The following is a 25,983-nucleotide window of genomic DNA, read 5'->3' as shown; positions in this document are numbered from 1 at the left end:
AGGTTCTCCATCTTTATCTATCATCTCCTCCATCTTTATCTATCATCTCCTCCAGGTTCTCCATCTTTATCTATCATCTCCTCCAGGTTCTACATCTGTATCTATCATCTCCTCCAGGTTCTCCATCTTTATCTATCATCTCCTCCATCTTTATCTATCATCTCCTCCAGGTTCTCCATCTTTATCTATCATCTCCTCCAGGTTCTACATCTGTATCTATCATCTCCTCCAGGTTCTACATCTTTATCTATCATCTCCTCCAGGTTCTACATCTGTATCTATCATCTCCTCCAGGTTCTACATCTGTATCTATCATCTCCTCCAGGTTCTACATCTGTATCTATCATCTCCTCCAGGTTCTACATCTGTATCTATCATCTCCTCCAGGTTCTCCATCTTTATCTATCATCTCCTCCAGGTTCTACATCTTTATCTATCATCTCCTCCAGGTTCTCCATCTTTATCTATCATCTCCTCCAGGTTCTACATCTTTATCTATCATCTCCTCCAGGTTCTACATCTTTAGTGTTGTTGTCTTCTTCGTTTAGATACACAATCAAATATGTCACAGCAGCTTCTCCAACCTCCTAGTTCTCACCTGGGTGTCTAGAAACAAACGAGGGCAAGGCGAGTGGAGGCGGGACGAGGCGTGACAAGTCAAGTCGCGCTGAGTAGGTACTAGTGGAAAAGCGCCAATAATGTCCCGGACCAGCAGCAGCTCTTGGGGCTCTGGCCTGCGAAGCCGCACAGAACAGTAAAGTGGGGGCTAAACCAGCAGCTTTAGGGACTTGGATTAGGGCTGCACGATTAATCGTTAAAAAATCGCGATCTCGATTCATGCTTGAACGCAATCTCATTTCCAAATGACGACGATTTAAAAAAAAAAAAAAAAAAAAAAAAAAATTGATAATTATTTTTTTATTTATTTTTTTTTTAAAGATGGCTGCATAAAAAAAGGACTAGGCCTATGTTGTAGGTTGTTGTAGTCCTGTCATGGTCAACTATCATGTTGTCATGTTTGTTATATTTTGTTAATGATTGTGGATTACATTTGGAGAAACATCTACCTTTCTCATCACCTGACACATATTGCACATAAATATTGTTAAAATTGTTATTGTTAAAATTATTTAAAGACAAGAGAGATGTTTATTGTTTTTATGTTCAATGTCAGCTGTTACAGCAAAAAGCAGCCAGAGGAATAATTTGTTGCCTCAGAACTACAGGATCTGTTACAAGTCCCCTTTCTGAAAGGGTGTTCAACTCAGGGAGGAACAAATATTGTTACATTGTTATTATTGTTTAAATTATTCAAAGGTTTGTGTAAAGAAGACAAGAGATGTTTATTGTTATTATATTTTTGTTCAGCTGTTGCAAAGTTAAAGTAATAAGTGCAATAAATTTTATATTGGAAAAAAATCGTGAGAGAATCGTGATCTCAATTCTAAGCAAAAAAATCGTGATTCTCATTTTGTCCAGAATCGTGCAGCCCTAACTTGGATCGTCCCCAGGTTTTCAGGTCTCCTTCATGTCCTGCTGGACTCTGGTCTCTGGGAGTCAGGTGACCTGTAGTACCCTGGGGGGGTGAGGGGGGGTAGTTTCCACACCGGGTGGTAAAAAGAGAAGTGATGAAACGGGCCGGTTCTGCAGGAACTGCTACTTCCCCCCTAGCTCGGCTGCAGCTCAGCTGCAGGGCTGGTGGGGGTTGATGGGAGGACTGGTGAGGACTGGTGGGGGTTGGAGTTTCCTCACCGGGACTCCAGCTGCTCTGAGAGCTGCTCTACAACCGCCGGGCCCAGAACCAGAACCCTGGGCTGGTTCTGGCCGGTTCTGGGGTTTTTGGTGCGGTCCGCCTCGCCGACGGGGAAGTTGCTTCATAACGGCCAGAGAAGCTTTTAAATTAACGTCAACTAAAGAACTGAAACTGAATGAAACTGAACTTCCACCAGTTTCAGCTGTTTTTCTCAACGTGACGGGAGAAAACTCACCGGAACCAGTTCCAGGACTTGTAACGGGTCCAGACCGGACCTGGACCTGGACCCGGACCTGCGGTTCCTCTACCGACCACCGACCTCGACTTAAAGCAGCCCTGATGCATTCTGGGAGTTTGTTGGACAGGTGAGGAGCCGCCTCACCGTGATTGGTTCTAACTAACAGGAAGTGGGCGTGGCCCTGACGACCTGAGGGTTCTGGTTGGTTCATCCTGGACCAGATCAGAGCTGGGTTCTGGTCCGAGACCATTCAGAGATCCAAGAACTGGTCTTGTATGGTCCCCTCTGCTCTAGGGAGGACCCAGGTCTCCTGGTCCTAGTCTCTGGGTCTCCTGGTCTCCTGGTCTCAGTGAGGACCCGGTTCTCTTGATACTAAACTTCAGGGGCCCCAGTATTGAACCCTGAGGAACTCCACATGTTGTTTTTGTTTTTACCTAAAGACACAAACTCGTCCCGTCTTCTAGACCGGACTAACCGGGTTCCTGGACCAGGAAGTCCCCCCGGGTCTGTAACGGGTCCTTCAGGAGGTTCTGGTCCAGTTCTGAGAGGTTCCCAGAACCGTTACTGGACCTGATACCCTTCAGAACCGCTAGCAAAGCTAGCAAAGCTAGCAAAGCTGCTGGAAACCTGCTCTTCTCACAATATTCATGTTTCATAAAGTTCTGCTGGAGCTGTGATGTCAGCGGTGATGTCACGGGGGGCGTGGCCAGAGTCGGGTTACAGCTGACTGTGTTTCCACCGTTAGCGTCGGTCTCCGCGGCGACCGGCGCTAACGCCGTCATGCGCCGCCGCGTCACCAGGAAGTCGTCGACGAACAGGAAGCAGCTGCCGGGCCACTTCCTGTTCTACCCGCCGACCTTTGACCCCCGTCGAGCTGCTTCCTGCTCTCTGACCTCGTCAAGGTTCTGCTGACGGTTCTGGTCGGTTCTGAGCGTCTCTGGGCGGCGCCGGCTAGTGGGTCGCAGCGGAGGAAGGAAATCAAACGTCGAGGACGAACTTCTGCTGACGAGGCAGAATTTCTGCAGCTTCACTCATGACAACAACTTTAAAAAGTCTTAAAGAGTCTTAAACTCCAGTTTTTGCTAAAATAAGGGCTTTAAATGTCTTAATTTGTCTTAAATCTCAATCCAAGGGTCTTGATTTTAGAGTGAATGTATCGAGTCATCAATAAAAAGTTTATTTCATCGTTTTCAGGAAAATCTCCTGCTGAAGTTCTAAATCTGTGTTGCCAGGTTGGGCAAGTTTCAGCCCAATTGGGCAGCTTTTCCTGGTTTTTACTAAATATTTAGGGGAAATTATAAGAAAAAGTTTCCATTATGGCAGAGAAAAGTAGAAACTTACACAATACATTCACTGATATTTGATTTGCTTTAATCTACTCAATTTAATTTTGGTCTTTGTTTTGAGGCTGAGCCTGACCTTTTTTTGGCTCGCAATTGTGTCTTTTGAAAGGGTGCATGCGTGCGTGCGTGCGTGCGTGCGTGCGTGCGTGCGTGCGTGCGTGCGTGCGTGCGTATGTAGGATTGTACACAAGAAGAAGAATGTACACATGCATGAGATGAAATAACAACCTAAATTGGTTTTGTCGGTTTCTTTAGCATCTTTTCTCTTTCTGTTTTCAGAGCTATCATTATTATTATTATTATTATTATTATTATTATTATTATTATTATTATAAAACATGTTAGTTTCACTTAATGCTTAAAGGAGCCGTCTGTAAGAAATGTCCAAAACTGGTACTGCAGTCACTTTCAAAATATTGTTGAGCGGCGTGTACCCTCCCCCTCCTCCCCCCGACCAGAGGTTGCCAGGTAGGCTGCAGAATGCAGCAGGAACGTAGGCTGCCATGGCTGCCATAATTAGAGCCGAGCTGGCAACCCGGATGCCGAAACAATACTGACTTGGTGATTGGGAGATAGGTGGAGGGTGGAGCTTCAGAAACAATACTGACTTGGTGATTGGGAGATAGGTGGAGGGTGGAGCTTCAGAAACAATACTGACTTGGTGATTGGGAGATAGGTGGAGGGTGGAGCTTCAGAAACAATACTGACTTGGTGATTGGGAGATAGGTGGAGGGTGGAGTTTCAGGCCAAAACAAAAAATGACAACATAAACATCAGTTGAGGGCTGCAACTCCTCTTTTTAAACTGGAATATCCTGGCTTGAGTGCTGTTGTCAGTGACATAAGTATTTGAAATGAACATGATTTTTAAATGTCTGTTGACATATCGGGGTCATTTTATGATTCGTTTTATTATTGCTCTTACATACAGCTCCTTTAATGTTTCATTAAATGCAACGATATATAAAACGATTTAATATATATTAAAAGCATTAATAACTATGTATGTGGCGATACTTTTTTGGCCGATACCGATGTTTTGAAAATGCCGTGATCGGGCCGATCGATCTGCAACAATACTAGTCTTGATAGTCATCACCGGATCCGGGTTCCCCCCAGGGCCGGATTTAGCGAGACCCACTAAGGTGGGCAGACTGAAATGTAGGGTGGGCAAAAATGTTGTGGGGGTCAAACCCCCGAAATGCGTAGAAAACTCTGCTATCATCATATCAGTTCATCTATCTTCTCCACAGTTACTAACCCTAACCCTTCCTGACACTTCCCTCTGCTTTACCCGGGCCTGGGACCGCTGTTCTGCCAATCCTTGTTAGAGAAATGCTACTTCGTGGTTCTGCGCACGCGCACAGTCGATTTTCAAAGTTTGATTGTCACGCCAATCATTTATTGCATGATGTAAAATGGATAATATGGGATGTTGAGTATTTGATCCTTCAAAATACACGACCCATGACATGAATTGCATTGGACTACATATTGTGAACATTATACGATAAAGAGAAAAAAAACCCAATTCTATCGCTTTATTTGATATTCATTCATTCATTGGCCTTTATTTAACCAGCAGGTCATTAAGAACATTCTTATTTACAATAACGGCCTGGCAAGAGACAAGGAAGTGTTTAGGGAGTAAAACACAGAAAAAAAAACAAAACACAAAAATTGTTCCTCTGCAAAGGTAGAAAACCATTAGGTAGCATTTTTGGCAAAGCAGCAAAAAATGGCAGAACACCGACACAAATAGGACACTGGCTTGTGCCCTGTCTCCATCCCGGCGAGGGCGGAGAGCGCCGGTGCGGGTGGCGCTGCGCTGCGGTGCTGTGCAGGCTCTGGAGCCACGGCTACGCCGTAAGGCACGGCGTAGCCTACAGTGTAGGGTACGCGGCGACGCACACCATTCTGCGTTGGTGTAACGCGGAACCATAAATCAGCCTTCAGTGTGTGCTCTGTGTGCTGTTCTGTGACGTCGGTTCCTCCGCCGAGACACAACTTTTGCGGTATGCGTTCATTGTTGTGTCTAAAAATGATGCGCAGTGCCGACCCTAGGGATGGGCGGTATGGACCAAAAAGTTTATTACGATAATTTCTGGCATTTATCCCGATAACGATAAAAAAACTACCAATACAAAAACATCAACAGGAATTTATCTTTCTTTCTTTCTTTCTTTCTTTCTTTCTTTCTTTCTTTCTTTCTTTCTTTCTTTCTTTCTTTCTTTCTTTCTTTCTTTCTTTCTTTCTTTCTTTCTTTCTTTCTTTCTTCCTGGGTCATTTCTTTCTTTCTTTCTTTCTTTCTTTCTTTCTGGGTCATTTCTTTCTTTCTTTCTTTCTTTCTTTCTTTCTTTCTTTCTTTCTTTCTTTCTTTCTTTCTTTCTTCTTCTGGGTCATTTCTTTCTTTCTTTCTTTCTTTCTTTCTTTCTTTCTTTCTTTCTTTCTGGGTCATTTCTTTCTTTCTTTCTTTCTTTCTTTCTTTCTTTCTTTCTTTCTTTCTTTCTTTCTTTCTTTCTTTCTGGCTCATTTCCTTCCTTCCTTCCTTCCTTCCTTCCTTCCTTCCTTCCTTCCTTCCTTCCTTCCTTCCTTCCTTCCTTCCTTCCTTCCTTCCTTCCTTCCTTCCTTCACGTACGTTGTGCGTGGATTTAACACAGAACCATAAATCAGTTTTACACAAAAACGTCATCAACAGGAATTTATTGTTTTTATCGTGAGATACAAATTCTTACCGTGGGGAATTGTTTTGACGGTTTATCGTGAACGGTAAAATATCACCCATTCCTAGCCCGCCCAATCAGAAATGGTACAGATATTCTGTGATATTTTTTTATATTTATAAAAAAATAAAATTATAAAAAAATAAAGGATCCCCATAACCTTTGACCTCACCGGTCCACGTGTCTCTGTCTGTTTCAGTGGGGAACCAGCCGGCGGCATGACGGAGGAGTTGAGTCCCCAGCTGGTGGACTACTTCGTGGTGGCGGGTCTGTCCCCCGGGGGGACGTGGCGGCCGCTGGACGAGGACGGGAGATCGTCTTCGTCCTGCTCGTCCTCCTCGTCCTCCTCCACCCCCCCGTCCCCCCGGGCCCCCGAACCCGTCACCGACCTGGTGGTCATCGCCCGCGGCCTCGGGGAGGACGTCCCCGAGGGATTCACCTGCATCGAGAAGACGCTGGGAGGACACCAGGCGGAGCTGAGCGCCGGCCTGCTCAACAACCCGCACCTGTACCTGTGCTACCGCCGGGGGAGGGACAAACCGCCCCTGCTGGAGATCGGGTGAGACAAACTAACTAACTACCTACCTACCTAACTACCTACCTACCTAACTACCTACCTACCTACCTACCTACCTACCTAACTACCTACCTACCTACCTACCTACCTAACTAACTAACTAACTAACTAACTAACTAACTAACTAACTAACCTGTGTTACCGGAGAGGACGGGACAAACCGCCCCTGCTGGAGATCGGGTATGAACCACCTAACTAACTAGCTAACTAACTAACTAACTAACTAACTAACTAACTAACCTGTACCTGTGCTACCGGAGAGGACGGGACAAACCGCCCCTGCTGGAGATCGGGTGAGACAAACCAACGAACGAACGATTGGACGGACGAACGATCGGACGGACGGACGGACGAAAGAACGAACGAACTAACGAACGATCGGACGGACGATTGGACGGACGAACTAACGATTGGATGGACGAACTAACGATTGGACGGACGAACTAACGATTGGACGGACGAACGAACGATTGGATGGACGAACGAATGAACGATTGGACGGACGAACGATTGGACGGATGAACGATTGGACGGACGAACAAACGATCGGACGGACGAACGATTGGACAGACGGACGATTGGACGAACGAACAGACGGACGGACGGACGGACGAACGAACGAACTAACGAACGGACTAACGATTGGACGGACGAATGAACGAACAATTTGACGGACGAACGAATGATTGGATGGACGAACGAACGATTGGACGGACGAACGAACAAACGATTGGACGGATGAACGATTGGACGGACGAACAAACGATCGGACGGACGAACGATTGGACAGACGGACGATTGGACGAACGAACAGACGGACGGACGGACGGACGAACGAACGAACTAACGAACGGACTAACGATTGGACGGACGAACGAACGAACAATTTGACGGACGAACGAATGATTGGATGGACGAACGAACGATTGGATGGACGAACGAACAATTGGACGGACGAACGATTGGACGGACGGACGAACGAACGAACGATCAGACGGATGATTGGACGAACGAACAGACGGACGGACCGACCGACCGACCGACGGCCTGCTCAACAACCCTCACCTGTACCTGTGTTAACGCCGGGGGATTCCCATTCTGTTTTCGATTCTGTTTAACCATTCGATTCTTTATTGATTCTCATTTGGAAAAATATGCTCTGCGTTATGGCTCTGCGTTAAACCAACGCAGTCTGGTTGGACGGACGAACGATTGGACGGATGAACGATCCGTAAATCCATAATTCGTTAAACCAACGCAGAGCCGACGCCGTTGCCGCGACGCCGTTGCCGCGACGCCGTCGTGAACCTTCGTTCTTCTCCGTCTCTCCATTTCTTCGTGGTGCGAAACCCCCCAGAGCACTAGTTGATACTTTGTTTAGCTTCCGGTTTTTCTGATCACAGTGAATCAAATAGATAAGGACGACTATTGTGCAAAAAAACAAAACAACCCCAAAAAAAAATGGTGCTAACATGATAGGCAGGGTTAGCGTGTTAGCTACCTGCAGTATTAGCAGCAGAGGACTGGCTAACGTTGTTGCTGCTGCAGTTGAGAAGATTCACTCCCGACATGGAACAGATCAAACACATTCATTACAAGTTATTGCCTGCTGTTTATGCAAATGCTTTAGCATGTTGCTAGTGTTTCCTCCCTTTGTAGCATGTCGCCCTGTTGTCGTCCTTTCTGGTAAAATGTGACCAAACTTTCAAGCGTTTATGCCGCTTTGTCGCCATGTTTTCCTGCTGGTGACGTCATTCGCGCCCACTGGAAACAATTTTGTTGTGCCACAAAGGGGTTGCTGGCTCAGTTATTAAAGAGTTATTAATCATTGTCTTACGATAGTTGATGATGATAATTGATAAAAAAGATGAATTATCAAAATGCATCAATCTAAACGGGGAACCACCTGACTCATCAGGAAATAATAACTAAACAGCTAAATCAAAGTAGCTGTTATTCCATACATGCCAGCCTGTTGGCAGACCTGGCAACCTGCTTTAGTGACAAATATGTATAAAATAAACACAAACAACTTCTCTCATTCAAATGAATCAGAATGTATGTGTTAAAAGATGATAAAACAACAGTTGACACAAACTTCAGATGGTTATGTTTGATGTCATACCAAAGGGTTAGTAGGAGAGAATAAGAGGAATAGAGAAGGAAGTAAAACCCAAGACACTAAAATAACTCTCCACCAGAAAACCAAGTTTCCACACAGAGACCAATGTGAAACTAACTTCACCTGTTCTGGTCGTTCAACTGGGAAATGAGGAACTTTGTTTTCTGTTGTGGAAGAAAACGTCATCCAGATCCATTATGTTGGAGAAAAGTAGAAACTTACACAATAAACTCACTGATATTTGATTTGCTTTAATCTACTCAATTTAATTGTAGTCTTTGTTTGAATCCTGAACTTTTTTTGGCTATTTAGTGGTGTTGTGTAGCTTGAAATGTATTACGTATTTAATGATTTACGGTTTTAACATTAACATTTACTTCACATTTGGGCTGGAACCTGTCAGATCTGGCAACCTCGACCTCAGCGCTGGATTTCTTAGTGACTATGCTGCAGGTGGAAGCAGTAGTGGGATGATCAGGGAGGAGCTGCAGGAGCTGCAGCTCCTGCAGCTCCTGCAGCTCCTGAGGCTCTGGCCTGCAGACGTGCAGAAGAGAACAGGGGGGGCGGTGAGGACGGGTCTCTGACCCGGTTCTGACCCGGTTCTGTCTCTCCAGGGTGCTGTACGAGGGCCGGGAGCCGCTGAAACCGGGCTGGTACGTGATCGAGACGACGCCCTACAGCCGCTCGGCCAGCCTGAGCTCGGGCGGCGGCCCGGCGGCCCACCGGGTCTTCCTCACGTACCGCCGGGCCCCGGACTCCCAGGGCCTGCACGCGCTGGGCGTCACCGACATCGCCCTGCTGCTGCCGGGCAAGGGCGAGGTGGCACCGCACACCTTCTGCCGGGTCGACAAGAACCTCAACACGGGCATGGTGAGGACCGGGACCGGGGGGCGGGGCTAACGGGGGGAGGGGCTAACGGGTCGACAAGAACCTCAACACGGGCATGGTGAGGACCGGTACCGGGGGGGCGGGGCTTAGCAGGGGCAGGGCTAACGGGGGGAGGGGCTTCAAAACCAGGTTCCATTCATGTGTTCATGTGTTCATGTATTCACATGTGTTCATGTGTTCACCTGTTCATGTATTCACCTGTGTTTCCCCAGTGGGGTCCAGCGCTCTACGTCTGCTACAAGAGAGCCGTGGCCAAAGCCAACGCCCTGGTGTTTGAAGCTGGTGAGTATCTGCTGGACCCTGGAGGTCCGGGGAGGAACCGGTCTAAACTGGTCTAAACCGGTTTGTAAACCAATCTGAACCGGTCTTAACCGGGTCTGAACTGGTCTAAACCGGTTTGTAAACCAATCTGATACGGTCTAAACCGGTCTGAACCAGTCTGAACCAATCTAAACCGGTCTAAACTGGTCTAAACCGGTCTGAATTGGTCTAAACCGGTCTAAACCTGTCTGAACCCTTCTGAACCGGTCTAAACCAATCTAAACTGGTCTAAACTGGTCTAAACCGGTCTAAACCGGTCTAAACTGGTCTAAACCGGTCTAAACCGGTTTCTAAACCGGTCTAAACCGGTCTAAACCGGTTTCTAAACCAGTCTAAACCAGTCTAAACCGGTCTAAACCGGTCTGAACTGGTCTAAACCGGTCTAAACCGGTCTGAACTGGTCTAAACCTGTCTAAACTGGTCTAAACCTGGTCTAAACTGGTCTAAACCAGTTTCTAAACCTGTCTAAACCGGTCTGAACCGGTCTAAACTGGTCTAAACCAGTCTAAACCAGTCTGAACCGGTCTAAACCGGTCTAAACCGGTCTGAACCTGCTGTTCTCCAGGTCTGATCAGCCGGTACCCGCAGCAGGACCTGGACTCGTTCCCCCTGCCTGAGTCCGTCCCGGTCTTCTGTCTCCCCATGGGGGTGACGGTGGAGTCGTGGCCGCCCAACAGCAAGTACCAGCTGCCCGTCTTCTCCACCTTCGTCCTCACGTCCGCCTGCGGAGACAAGGTGAGCCCCGCCCCCTGGTGATGTCACAGTGATGTCACACCCTGGTGATGTCACAATGATGTCACACCCTGGTGATGTCACAATGATGTCACACCCGCCCCCCTGGTGATGTCACAATGATGTCACACCCGCCCGCCTGTAGCACCCTATAATGTATTAATTTCCTATAATGTAATAATTTCCTGAAAATGTAATAAAATTTGCACTTAACTCAATCGAAAATGTAATAAAACCCAATAATGTAATAATAATATCGGTAAAAATGTTATTACTGTTGTGCAACTCATAGGTAGCTTGGCTGTCCAGTTATCAAGGCTAATGATAATTCTATTAAAGAATTATTAATAATTAATAAAGTTGACTATTTATCAAATTGTATTATCAAAAATGATAATTCTCGTAGGGGCACCACCGCCGGGACCTTACTTCCGGTGGGATTCGATAACTAACAGCAGAAAATCAGTCTCATTATGATTTGAATTATCCTGCAGAACAGCAAATCTTACAGAATAACAGTGAAGGCGTGATATCCGAACACTAGGCTCTGCTTAAACAAATCAATTTGTGACCAAATCTTGCATGAAATAACACAACCACTCATAAAGAAATCAATCAGAATTTATTTACATACGGGTGTCAAAAGATGATAAACGCAACACCCAAATAAATCTGATGGCAGAAATGGCTTAAGTATCCATAAAACAATTAATTAACTAGAAAAACAACAATCAATAAAATGAAACATAAACGTTAAATGCATGGAATGAAAAGAAAAGAATCAAATGTAATAATAATGAAGATACAGAACATCTACAGTTCAAACGAGGCTCCTGTGGTCTGTTAAAGATGGACGCGCCCTCTGGGCCACGTGCAATCGGACCGGATGGTGATCCCGGTGTTAAACCGTGATCAACTGCAGAAAACAGCGCTTTAAAACATGAATGACTAGCAGAAAGTAGTGACTACAAATTAATCAACCATGATAATGATAACAATGATGATGTAATCTCAGCTCTGAACACAGATTTAGCTCTGCAACACTCTTAAGTTACTGATAACCCAGGTCTCACAATCTCACACACAGTTCTGAACAATCTTAAATCCTACTGATCACTGCTACACGGGCTCACGTCTCCTCTGGGATCCGGAATCGGGTGCCTGCGGGTTCTGTGACTGGGCCCGCGGTCCTGCTGGGGTTTCGCAGTCAGGCTATCGCGTCCCGTCCCTTCCCCTGAAACGGATTAGACAGCGGCGGGGCCGCCTCGTGCCGGGCCGTGGTTCCGGACCAAAACGGAGGCTCACACGCATTCCTAGGCGCGGCGGGGGGGACCGGTCTTCTCCTGCCGTGCTTCCCTCTCTGCGCCGGTCGCCGACGCGCGGCCGTCCGGGCCCCGGGAGAGCTCACGCCGGGCGAGACGCCGGCCGTCCGTCCCCGATCCCTGTGCCGGTTCGCAGACAGGGGCTCGGAGCGGGGAGGGGGGTTCAGTCAGAGAACTCAATCGCAGCTGTGTCCCGATCTGGTTGCCGGGAGCGCGTGGGCGTCGGAAGCTTGGATCTGTGAACTTAAAGAGGAACAGAGTTTAGTGAGAAATCGGAGCCTCCCGGGGGACCGCGGCTTCAACGGCCGGACCCCGCAGGGCCCGGTCCGGTGCGGGCCTCCTGCCTCCCCCCAGCCCGGGGGGAGAGAGAGGAGATGGGATGCTTTGGCCTGTGCCGATGAGATGAAGTTGAGAAGAGAAGATGGGGGCGGCTCCGTGCACCGCGGCTTCAACGGGCTGCAGGTCCACCTTAGCGGCCCGATGGGGCCTTACACCTCCCCCCAGCCGGGGGGAGAAAGGGAGATGGGATCTTGGCCCAGAGCCAAACGATCCAGCTCGGATGAGAGGGTGGTCGGAAGAGAGTAAAAAGAAGCAGCGGCAGGGGTTTTGATCCTACGCGCGCTGCAGTGACGTCATCGGTGCCTCATTGCGATTGGATGCGCGCGCTTTCAGGCGCCGCCCCATCCCGCAAGGCATGCTGGGATTGTGGTTCATGGCACGGTCGCCATTTTATGAGGCACATTAAAGCCAGTTCCAGGCTGGGGGGGTTGCTGGTAGGTTTTGTGTCTGTCCAAAGAGGCCTGGTTTTAGGGCTCCGCTGCTTCCCGACCCCTGCTTAGGTGTCATAAAACCCCAAGGAAGTCTGTTTTCCCTGGCAGAAACCCTGCTGGGTCCTTGTTTTGATCTCCGGCCATGCAGTGGGGTCGTAAACGGACTATCTCGACCCAGGCCGAGATAACCAGGAGTTAGCAGCAGGGGGTCGCAGGACTTCAGGAAGAAGGGGCAAAGTCTGGTTTTACAGGTCCTCAAAATCACAAAATATTCATACATTTATAAGTCCAGATTTCACATGGGCGACGCACAACATTACCATATCCGTCAGGATATTTTATTACATTATTGATGGAGTTATTACATTATTGGATTTTATTACATTTTCGAATGAGTTAAGTGCAAATTTTATTACATTTTTTTTTTTTATTATTTTATATATCAGAAATCAGAAACCAGAATCACAAAGGGGGTTTATTGCCAAGTTTGTCAACACACACAAGGAATTTGTTGTGGTGATTGGTGCAATACAGTAAAAATAAAAATACAAATAAAAAATAAAAATATAAAAGCAAATAAATATATATGGAGATAAACTAAGGGATAGAATAAAGTAAAATGTATAACAGGGATAAACAGAAATGTACAATATGAGGATTAAAAGTGCCGGATATGAGTCTTTACAAAAAGTGACGTAGGATGACAGATGACAGATAAAATGTATAAACAGAAAATGAACAGGGTAACACTTTACAATAAGGGTCCCTTAATTAACGTTAGTTAATGCATTATTAAGCATTAATTAACAGTTTAATAATAGTTAAATAACCATTATTATGTATTACTTAACATTAATTAGCATAATTAGCATATTAGTTAATGCATTAATAAACAGTTAGTTAATGCATTGTATATATATATATATATATATATATATATATATATATATATATATATATATATAAATATATGTATATATATATATATATATATATATATATAAATATATGTATATATATATATATATATATATATATGTATAAGATGTATACATATAACAAATGTTATCTGTTATCTGTTTTATTTTGTTTTAAATAAAAAGTTAAAGTAAACTTCTTTATATGTGATTGCTTAATTTACTAATGGTTAACTATGGTCAAGTAATGCTTATGAGGCAGTTAAGCATTAATAATGTGTTACGTAAGGGATAAATGTGTTACACTTTACAATAAGGGTCCAGCAAGCCTTTACTAATGGTTAATTATGGTTAAGTAATGCTTATGAGGCAGTTAAGCATTAATAATGTGTTACCTAAGGGATAAATGTGTTACACTTTACAATAAGGGTCCAGCAAGCCTTTACTCATGGTTAAGTAATGGTTATGAGCCACTCCTATACATTTATTAAGGTTTATGTCAGGTTACCGTTCATAAGGTCAGGTAAGCTACCTGATAACATACACAGCACCATTAGGAAACGATTACTTAAGACTCTAAATAGTTGTTTAATAATGCCCATCCAGTAAACATGTACACCTTTAGCGAATGATTAGTAGATGTATTAGGTAGCTGTTACTTAATGCATATTCACTCCAAATAAACACCATTAGTAAATGATTACTAGGGACATTATTAACGTTTTACTTATGTATTAACTAATGTATTACTTAATACTAAGTAATGCATACATAAGGATAAATAATTACATCATGTAACGTTTATTAATGCTTACTAATGTATTAATTAACTCTGAGCAGTAGGCATTAATTAACTGTTTATTAATGCATTAACTAATATGCTAATTAATGTTAAGTAATACATAATAATGGTTATTTAACTATTATTACACTGTTAATTAATGCTTAATAATGCATTAACTAACTGTTTATTAATGCATGAACTAATATGCTAATTAATGTTAAGTAATACATAATAATGGTTATTTAACTATTATTAAACTGTTAATTAATGCTTAATAATGCATTAACTAACTGTTTATTAATGCATTAACTAATATGCTAATTCATGTTAAGAAATACATAATAATGGTTATTTAACTATTATTAAACTGTTAATTAATGCTTAATAATGCATTAACTAACGTTAATTAAGGGACCCTTATTGTAAAGTGTTACCATGAACAATAGACAGAAATGTACAATATGGTGTTTTTTATTTATTATTTATTAAATTATTGAATAATAGGGTACTATAGGCCCCGCCCCCCTGATGATGTCACTGGCTCCTCCCTGCAGGTTTACGGCGCTGCTATCCAGTTCTACGAGTCGTTCTCTGCGGACCAGCTGACGGAGCGTCAGTGCGTCCGTCTGGGGCTGCTCAGCGTGGTGGACCGCCGGCCCATCGCCGGCAGAACCCTCCACGCCAAGAAAAGCATCTGCGTCCTGTCTCACTGGCCGTTCTTCACCGTCTTCCAGAAGTTCCTCACCTTCGTCTACCGATACTCCATCTCCGGACCGCACGTGCTGCCCCTCGAGAAGTGGGTGGATCTGCCTGGACCTGGAGGCAGGACTCGGGTGGACCGGTCTGGACCGGTCTGAACCGGGTCTGAACCGGTCTGAACCGGGTCTGAACCGGTCTGAACCGGTCTGAACCGGTCTGAACCGGTCTGAACCGGTCTAAAACAGTCTGAACCGGTCTGAACCGGTCTAAAACAGTCTGAACCGGTCTGAACCGGTCTGAACTGGTCTAAACTGGTCTGAACTGGTCTGAACCGGTCTGAACTGGTCTGAACTGGTCTAAACTGGTCTGAACTGGTCTGAACCGGTCTGAACCGGTCTAAAACAGTCTGAACCGGTCTGAACCGGTCTGAACTGGTCTAAACTGGTCTGAACTGGTCTGAACCGGTCTGAACTGGTCTGAACTGGTCTAAACTGGTCTAAACTGGTCTGAACTGGTCTAAAACAGTCTGAACCGGTCTGAACTGGTCTAAAACGGTCTGAACCGGTCTGAACTGGTCTGGACCGGTCTGAACCGGTCTGAACTGGTCTAAAACAGTCTGAACCAGTCTAAACTGGTCTGGACCGGTCTGAACCGGTCTGAACTGGTCTAAACCGGTCTGGACCGGTCTGGACCGGTCTAAACCGGTCTGAACCAGTCTAAACTGGTCTGGACCGGTCTGAACCAGTCTAAACTGGTCTGGACCGGTCTGAACCGGTCTGAACTGGTCTAAAACAGTCTGAACCGGTCTGAACCGGTCTGAACTGGTCTAAAACGGTCTGAACCGGTCTAAACCAGTTTCTAAACCGGTCTGAACCGGTCTGAACCGGTCTAAAACAGTCTGAACCGGTCTGAACCGGTCTGAACTGGTCTAAACTGGTCTGAACTGGTCTGAACCGGTCTGAACTGGTCTGAACTGGTCTAAACTGGTCTAAACTGGTCTGAACTGGTCTGAACTGGTCTAAAACAGTCTGAACCGGTCTGAACTGGTCTAAAACGGTCTGAACCGGTCTGAACTGGTCTGGACCGGTCTGAACCGGTCTGAACTGGTCTAAAACAGTCTGAACCAGTCTAAACTGGTCTGGACCGGTCTGAACCGGTCTGAACTGGTCTAAACCGGTCTGGACCGGTCTGGACCGGTCTAAACCGGTCTGAACCAGTCTAAACTGGTCTGGACCGGTCTGAACCGGTCTGAACTGGTCTAAACCGGTCTGGACCGGTCTGGACCGGTCTAAACCGGTCTGAACCAGTCTAAACTGGTCTGGACCGGTCTGAACCAGTCTAAACTGGTCTGGACCGGTCTGAACCGGTCTGAACTGGTCTAAAACAGTCTGAACCGGTCTGAACCGGTCTGAACTGGTCTAAAACGGTCTGAACCGGTCTAAACCAGTTTCTAAACCGGTCTGAACCGGTCTTAACTGGTCCAGCCGAGTCCGCGTCAACACTCAGACCTGGAAGTGAAGCAGCAGCAGATGGTCCAGGTCCTGGTTCTGGTCCTGGTTCTGGTCCTGGTCCAGGTCCAGGTCCAGGTCCTGGTCCTGGTCCTGGTCCGGATTAGTGTCTACATGTCAGACCTGCAGCTCCACACACCCTGATCTGAGGCGGTTTAGTCCCAGAGGGGGTGGAACTGGAACTGGGCCGGGTGGTACCAGGTGGACCCGGGGAGCCGGGTCAGAACCCAGCAGACCCGTGACCCCCGTGACCCCCGTGACCCCGGATAGGTGGTCCTTTATTTATTTATTTATTTTTTTTTTTTTAAGATTTCTTTGGGCTCTAGTGGCCCTTCATTGAGATGCAGACTGGAAAGGGGTAGAGAGAGAGAACGGGAAGACACGCAGCAAAGGTGCGCGGGCTGGATTGGAACCCGCGACTGCTGCAGGAGGAGGACTGTAGCCTCAGTATATGAGCCGCCGCTTAACCCACTGCACCACCGAGCGGCCCGGTCCTTTATTTCTAATTGATGTACCAAAGAGAATCAACAGCAACTAGATCTAAATAAAAAGTAGCACTTTGTTCAACAAATGATACACAGATTCAGAACCCGTGTATCATTCCTTCATTCGTTTTTTCAAAATAAAACCAAAAGTAAGAAAACGAAAATCGAAAACTGAAAAAACGAGTCGTTATTTGTTTCTTCATTTCAGTCGGGAAACGAATACTGAGAAAAGGAGTTGTTTTGTTGTTTCCTTACTGTTTTGTAACCAGATTCTTTTTGTAACCTTACCGGATTCTGCTGCCGAGCAGACTTTGTTTTGGAAGTACGAATCAGATTTCTGCCAGTTTGGGGATAAAAATACGCTAAAAATACACCCTCACCACACTACAAGTGTTTATTTTACTAATACGAAGTTTAAAAAAAATTATCTAGTGATTTAAATGTTGATACAAAGCAGTAAAAACTACTTTTTTCCATTGATGTGAATGAGAGAGACCAATGTTGCACAAACTAATTACGCACACCTGTGCCAAACCAGACTGCAGCCCAAACAGGCCCTTAACAAGCTGCTACAACTTTATCAAACCGAAAGCTGCAAGCACCAAACTGCACAACTAGGTATTAAACAATGGCGCATACTTCACTCATTAAAGCTTACCTAGATGCAAAATAACCGGGAAAAACACGGCACGAGCCCCCATTTGTCATGCCGGTTACTCACCAAACAGCTATGGACGAGCCCCCATTTGTCATAACCCTGGCTCAAAGGCCATGACAAAAGAAGGGGAAAGGACGCAACGTACTAGTAAATTAAGATATTTATTAAGGTAAACAAATAAGATAAGGAATGGGATGTGTAAAGTCAGTAAAATCAGTAGTATGCATGTGGATGTGTGTAAATGTGCTGTATGGTGTTGTGTGTGCAAAAGGCTCAACAAAACCAAAAGGAGTGCTGCCAGGATGAAAATAGAGAGAAAGAGAGACTGAAGCCCCAGCCTTTTCTCTTCCTGAGGAGCACCCAGCCCAGGTGCTCCAGATCTAGCAATCAGCTGGCTCCACCTCGAAGAGGAAAACAGAGAGAGAGGGACTGAGACACAATATAACAGGCCATCACAGGTCCAACAGGATAAACTGGATGTTTCTGATTGGTCAGTCAGGGACCAATCAGCTGATAAAGGGTCAAATAAAAAGACGTGTTATTCTTATTCTATTATTATTATTATTATTATTGTTGCTGTTATTATTGTATTATTATTATTATGATTATATTATAGCATTATTATTATATTATTATATTACTATTATATTATTATTATTATTATTATTATTATTATTATTATTATTATTATTATATTGTATTTTTTTAATGTTGAAATGTCCAGATTAAAGTTGAAATACAATTTCGAGAAAAAAATCGAAATGTATTTCAACTTTTTTCCTCGACATTTCGACTTATTTCTCCAAGTGCACAATAAAAGAATCTTGGCCCTGATACTCTTCCGTAGGATTTCCCCATCGGAAGGAACAGGAATTTGTTTCCTGTGCATGTTCTTTTCTGGGTGTTGAGCTGCAGGTCTGACATGTGGAGGTCAGAGGTCACGGCTGTTCTTGTTGCTGCTTCACTCGTCCTTCCTGCTCTTAGATTTAAATGTTCTGAGGTTTAACCGGCTACTGCTAACGTTAGCATGTTCTGAGGTTTAACCGGCCCCCCTGTGTCTCTGCAGACACGTCTCCAGCTTCATGCACAACGTCCCGTTCCCGTCGCCCCAGCGGCCCCGGATCCTGGTCCAGGTACGACCCGCATCACGACCCGCATCACGACCCGCATCACGACCCGCATCATCACGACCCGCATCATCACGACCCGCATCACGACCCGCATCACGACCCGCATCATCACGACCCGCATCACGACCCGCATCACGACCCGCATCACGACCCGCATCACGACCCGCATCACGACCCGCATCACGACCCGCATCATCACGACCCGCATCATCACGACCCGCATCATCACGACCCGCATCACTTCCTGCTTCCTGCAGCCGGCCCGGGTCAGAACCGGCGCCTGTGGCCGCAGGTGGTGGTGTTGTGGTTAAACTAGGGCTGCAGCTCCCCCTGGTGTCCGTACACCTGTATGACGCTTACACAGAATGAATAACCTTTATTATTATTATTATTATTATTATAGTATAGTATTATTATTTTATTATTATATTATTATTTATTATATTATTTATTATTACATTTTAATTTTATTATTATATTATTATTAGCATTATTTTGTTATTATTATATTATTATTATGTTAAATTATTATTATCATATTATTTTAATTATAGTATAGTATTATTATTATATTATAATACTTTTATTATTATTATTGTATTGTTATTATTAATATTATTATCATTATTAATATTATTATAAAATTATTATTACTGATAATAATAATAATAATTATACTTATTAATAGTATAAAAGTATTCGGCCACATGTGACACGGAAGGGGGCGTGGCCACAATAAATGGGGAGGAGCTTAATGATGTCACTCATCTAAATCTGTTGTTTGTGTGTGTGTGTGTGTGTGTGTGTGTGTGTTCCAGCTGTCTCCGTATGACAACCTGCTCCTCTGCCAGCCGGTCTCCTCCCCCCTGCAGCTCAGGTGAGTTTACCTGCCGGTGATGAAGATCATCTTCATCATCATCTTCCACCTGTAGACCAGGACACTTCAGAACAGTCCAGTTCTGGTTCTGACTGGTTCCGTTATCAACATTTAAAGGTCCTATGATTATGTGTGTGTAAGTATATTATTGGTGGGACGATACGGTAACTCACCATTCAATACTGTGGTGATTTATGGCCCATGATAACAATAATATCACCATATCTACCATATTCCATAGATTGTGAGAAATTTCATCAACGATATATCACGATCTATGTGACTGAAAAAGAAAAAATACCCATGAAAAGGAAAACGTCTGTAGTTCTGCATTTATTCAATGCCAAAACTTCATACAATGTACAAAGAAAGTACATTTGTTTAGATCAGCGGTCGGCAACCCAAAATGTTTTAGATCCATATTAGACCAAAAACACAAAAAACAAATATGTCTGGAGCCGCAAAAAGTCTTGTATCAGAATTAGAATGAAGACAAATGGCAAAAGGAGAAATGTTGAGAAAAAAGTCATAATTTCAAGAAAAAAGTTGAAATGTCGAGATTAAAAAGGAAAGGAAAGGAAAAGGGAAGAAAAAAAAGAGGAAAAAAAGGAAAAAAAAGGTCAAACATGTTTGATAAAGCTCCAGGAGCCACTAGGGCGGCGCTAAAGAGCCGTGGGTTGCTGAACCCTGGTATATTTCCTCACTGCCTCCTAGGCTGGTAAATGTAAACTCTAAACAGCAAGAAAATATCCATATTTGCCGTCAGTTTATTGATTATTTATGGCGACAGAGAGCGCAACAATATATTGCAATATCGATTTTTTTCCCCACCACTAATGTATACATGTGTATATCCATGTGTATTATGTACATGTGTGTACATGTGTGTGTGTGTATTCATATATACTGTACATGTGTATATCTATGTGTGTATTTAGCGGGCCAGTTTCCTGAAGCTGCTCCTCTGATTATGTGTGTGTATATGTGTGTACATGTGTGTGTATTAATGTATATGTGTGTGTGTGTGTATTCATATGTGTGTGTTTAGCGGGGCCAGTTTCCTGAAGCTGCTCCTCTGATTATGTGTGTGTGTATGTGTGTATTAATGTTTATGTATATGTGTGTGTGTGTGTGTTTAGCGGGGCCAGTTTCTTGAAGCTGCTCCAGAATCTCGGTCCAGAGAATTCCTGCACTCTCCTGCTGGCCGTCCTGACGGAACACAAGCTGCTGCTGCACTCGCTCAGACCTGACGTTCTGACGGCTGTTAGTGAAGCCCTGGTGTCTGTAAGAACCTAACATACCTACACACACACCTACACACACATACACACACATGTACACACACCTACACACACCTACACACACACACCTACACACACATCTACACACACACCTACACACACATCTACACACACCTACACACATCTACACACACACCTACACACACATCTACACACACCTACACACACACCTACACACACCTACATCTACACACACACACACCAACACACACCTACACACACATACACACACACACACACCTACACACACATCTACACACACATACACACACCTCTACACACAACTATACACACATCTACACACCTACATCTGCACACCTACACACACACACAAGCTGCTGCTGCACTCGCTCAGACCTGACGTTCTGACGGCTGTTAGTGAAGCCCTGGTGTCTGTAAGAACCTAACACACACCTACACACACCTCTACACACACCTACACACACACACACACACACACACACACACACACACACACACACACACACACACACACACACACACACACACACACACACACCTACACACACACACACCTACACACACACCTACACACACACCTACACACACCTCTACACACAACTATACACACACCTACACACACACACACACACACACACACACCTACACACACACACACCTACACACACACCTACACACACCTCTACACACAACTATACACACACCTACACACACACACACACACACACACACACACACACACACACACACACACACACACATACACACACCTCTACACACACACACACACACACACACACACACACACACACACACACACACACACACACACACACACACACATATATATATATATATATATATATACATATATATATATATATATGTGTATATATATATATATATATATATATATACATACACATTTTATTTGTAAAGCACTTTTCATAAAATAATCTGCTACAGAAACGAGCAAACTAAATAGACAGAAAGGAATACCAGGACAAAAACCAGGACATAAAAAACACTTCCTGAACAAAACAGTTTTAAGCCCCTTTTAAAAAGTGTGGGGGGGGGGAAACACATCTTCACACTGAGTATAATACGCAGTGGCTCCCGGCACAGCACAAACCCGGAGACTGCGTTGGGGGGGGCTGATAAGAGGGGGGGCCGGGAAGGCGCTGAGATGAGGGAGGTGTGTTTATCAGTAAGTGTGTGTGTGTAAGCGGTAAGTCTGTGAACTTCGCTCAGAGCTGCTCCTCAGCCAATGTCCTTGATGTTATCAGACGGCTCGGTCAGTTCTGATCCAGGTCCACAGATGTTCCTGAGAGGGGAGGGTTAGTGGGGGCAGAGCCGCCTTGTTTACATTCCACCAGGGAGATTGTGACCAGAGCGATCGGCCAAACCGCTCTGTCAAGGCCAGATTATAGAATCAACAATTGTATTGCAAAACAGACAGACTCAGTTATTTTTCGTCTGCCTTTAGTCCCTGGTTCATCAATGGCGACTCCAAACAGACAAATCAATCCCCGCCAAGCCGAGCTTCCAACTTCTACAAGGTTTTCTCCATCTTGCCAATGAGCTCAAAGACGCCGCCAGCCTGCGATTCTGTTCAAGAATCACATCCAGCTTACGGCTTTGCTCTCCCAGCGTTAAAGTCTGAGTGTTGATCACCTTGCTTGATCCTTCAGCCACGTCCGGCAGCTCTGAAAGAGCCAGAACAGCTGTCGACAACTTACGCGTTTGTCGGTAGACCAGGAATCCCCCCCCTCCAATTAGCAGAAATCCTGCTATCATAAATCCAATTATGAAGCATCTTCAACGTCCTCGACAGACAGTATCACCAAACACAACGGTTTCCAATGTTTCCAGGAATCCATTGTGTATCCAGCATTTGTGCTGAGAGACCAGTTAATCAATTCCATGATTGTAGAGTTTCAGAGGAGTAAAAAAGGGAGACTCTGAAGACGAGACAGGACAAAAGCAGTAGCAGGGCAGATAGATAAGGGAGAGGAGCAGAAAAGCGTCCACCTTCGCCGAGAGCCGGAAGAAGAAAAAAGAAAAAACATGTACACACATGTACACATACACACTGACCTGTTCCCGGTTCTGGTTCTGGTTCTAACCCGGTTCTCCCCCCCCAGATGTCGTTCCCGCTGCGCTGGCTCTGCCCCTACATCCCGCTGTGCCCCCTGCAGATGGCTGACGTGCTGCTGGCCCCCATGCCCTTCATCGTGGGGGTTCACTCCAGCTACTTCGACCTGTACGACCCCCCGGCAGAGGTTCTGTGTGTGGACCTGGACACCAACACCATCTTCCAGTGAGTAGACCCGGTTACCTGGTACCACCGGGTCCACCAGTACCCCTGGTACCCCTGGTACTGGTGGACCTGGACACCAACAGTGATGGGCAGTAACGCGTTAGAAGTAACGCGTTACTGTAATCCGATTACTTTTTTCAAGTAACAAGTAAAGTAAGGGATTATAATTGCAAAAACAGTAATTAGATTACCTTTACTTTTCTGAAAGAAGGCTGCGTTACTGCGTTACTAAATGCACTATTTGTTTTGTGAAAATATCTCATGACTTTGCGCCGCTCATACGTCTGAGCGGCGCAAAGTCAAGCCTGAATTATGGTTCCGCGTTAAATCGACGCAGAGCATACGGCGTAGGGTACGCGGCGACGCGCGCCGTACGGTGTGCGTCACCGCGTACCCTACGCCGTAGCCTCTGCGTCGGTGCGCGGAACCATAAATCAGCCTTCAGTGGTAAACCAGAGACGACATGGAGTGCGAGAGAGAGCAGGAGCATGCGGCGTTTAACGCCTGGAATTACAGACATTATTTTGAGTTTGACTCGGTCAAAAGTGATAAAAACATTCTCGTCCGCTGTAAAGTCTGTGTGGGAGGAAAGGAGACCCCCGGATTCCTCCTCCCCCACTGGGGCTGCAGCGCCGGCTGCCTCATCAGACTCCCCCTCTGCTGCTAAACAGGTGAAACTAAGACCAACGGGACTTAGTGCAGCTGAATTGAAGAAGTTTGTCGCAGGTTATATTGTAGTTACAGTCAGAGAGAGCTGTAGTTTGCCCGACGCAATGTGCATAAATTTAAGACTGAAAATAATAAAAACAAGTTTAAAAATAGACCGTTTCATTTACTTATTGCATTTCATTTTATATGGTGGAATATGCACAAAGAATAGAATTAAACTGAAAGTTCTATTGTTTTATATTGTTCCAGTAAAGTGTATTCAGGTTGTGCATCATGTTTTTGAAAAGTAAAAGTAATTAAAGTAAAGTAACTAGTAATGTAACTAATTACTTTTGAAAATAAGTAATCAGTAAAGTAACAGGATTACTTTTTTGGTTCAGTAATCAGTAACTAATTACTTTTTCAAAGTAACTTGACCAACACTGGACACCAACACCATCTTCCAGTGAGTAGACCCGGTCCCCCGGTTCTGATCCGGTTCTGATCCGGTTCTGATCCGGTTCTGATCCGGTTCTGATCCGGTTCTGATCCGGTTCTGATCCGGTTCGGATCCGGTTCTGATCCGGTTCTGATCCGGTTCTGATCCGGTTCTGATCCGGTTCGGATCCGGTTCTGATCCGGTTCTGATCCGGTTCTGATCCCCTCGTCTGCTCCTCCCCAGGTCCGAGGATAAGAAGCCGTTGTCGTGGCGATCGTTGCTCAGGAAACCCGTGAAGTCGCTGTTCAACACGCTGAGCAGCCTGCACCGGACCCTGGAGAAGAGTGAGTCCCCGGAACCGGGTCCCCCCGGAACCGGTCACCCGGAACCGGGTCACGGTTAATGGCCATTTAACGGCTAAGTTTGACTATCCGGAATTAACAATGCAAATATCTACAACTGCAGTTTGAATATAGTCGTAATTACATTTTGACTAGGCAGAACTTTATGAGAATAAAGTCGTAATATTATGAGAATAAAGATATCTGTAATTACATTTTGACTAGGCAGAATGGAAGTTAAATATATCTCCAATTTGAAATATCTCTAATTAAAATTCATTTCAAGATATCTATAACTTGATTATAGAAATCTACAATTAAATCATGACTGTAATTCCAGTTCAAGACATCTACAACGTAATTTTGACTAGTCAAAACTTAATTTAAAATATCTAAAAAGAACGATGTAGATATCTTGAATTGAGGGGAATTAAAAATATCTTGAACTGGAATTAGGACTATAGTCAGAATTAAATTGTAGATATCTGTAACTGGAATTACAGCTAGTCGTAATTCACATTGCAGATATCTGCAAGTGAATTGTAGATATCTGTAATTAGAAACCCCACACATGAATGGCAGAATGGGGTGGTGGATATCTGAAATGACAATTGTGGATGGGAAGAATGTAGATATCTGTAGATAATTATATTTGACTTGTTTCTCAACATTTCAACTTTTTTCTCGAAGTGCATAATGAAAACAAATCTGCCCCGGTTCGTCCCCGGTTCTGACCCTCTGGTTCTGCTCTGTCCCAGTCTGCAGCCCGGGCCAGGAGGAGGCCACGCTGGAGTTCCTGCTCACCGACTACGACCAGATCTACCGGCGGCAGAAGCAGCTGGAGCTGGAGATCCAGGAGGCTTTTCTGCGCTTCATGAGCTGCCTGCTACGCGGCTACCGCTCCTTCCTGCTGCCCATCACGACCGCGCCGTCCGACACCGCCACGGACTGCAGCTCCCTCTTCAACCTGCAGGGTGCGCTACCGTCCAGAATAAAGTCCTAACATTAGAACTGCAGCTCTCTCTTCAACCTGCAGGGTGCGCTAGTCCAGAATAAAGTCCTAACATTAGGACTGCAGCTCTCTCTTCAACCTGCAGGGTGCGCTA

The 25,983-nt window shown here is 45.0% G+C and overlaps 1 protein-coding gene across 1 annotated transcript in view; it reads left to right on the top strand.

The window, feature by feature from the left end:
* Positions 1-2,005: 2,005 nt before the first annotated feature.
* Positions 2,006-25,983, top strand: part of LOC133440529 (DENN domain-containing protein 4B-like) — a 47,290-nt gene continuing 23,312 nt past the window's right edge. Inside the window, exons 1-12 of the mRNA XM_061717805.1 lie at positions 2,006-2,118; positions 6,256-6,615; positions 9,370-9,625; positions 9,856-9,925; positions 10,530-10,699; positions 15,044-15,285; positions 18,906-18,972; positions 19,788-19,846; positions 20,986-21,130; positions 23,274-23,449; positions 24,780-24,880; positions 25,636-25,851. Of these exons, the coding sequence (XP_061573789.1) occupies positions 2,093-2,118; positions 6,256-6,615; positions 9,370-9,625; positions 9,856-9,925; positions 10,530-10,699; positions 15,044-15,285; positions 18,906-18,972; positions 19,788-19,846; positions 20,986-21,130; positions 23,274-23,449; positions 24,780-24,880; positions 25,636-25,851 (1,888 nt within the window). The 5' untranslated portion in view covers positions 2,006-2,092. The remainder of the gene's footprint in view (positions 2,119-6,255; positions 6,616-9,369; positions 9,626-9,855; positions 9,926-10,529; positions 10,700-15,043; positions 15,286-18,905; positions 18,973-19,787; positions 19,847-20,985; positions 21,131-23,273; positions 23,450-24,779; positions 24,881-25,635; positions 25,852-25,983) is intronic.

The sequence above is a fragment of the Cololabis saira genome, chromosome 3 (genome assembly GCF_033807715.1).
Source record: "Cololabis saira isolate AMF1-May2022 chromosome 3, fColSai1.1, whole genome shotgun sequence".
NCBI classification, from domain to species: Eukaryota; Metazoa; Chordata; class Actinopteri; order Beloniformes; family Belonidae; genus Cololabis; species Cololabis saira.
This window is presented reverse-complemented; position numbering and strand designations above follow the sequence as displayed.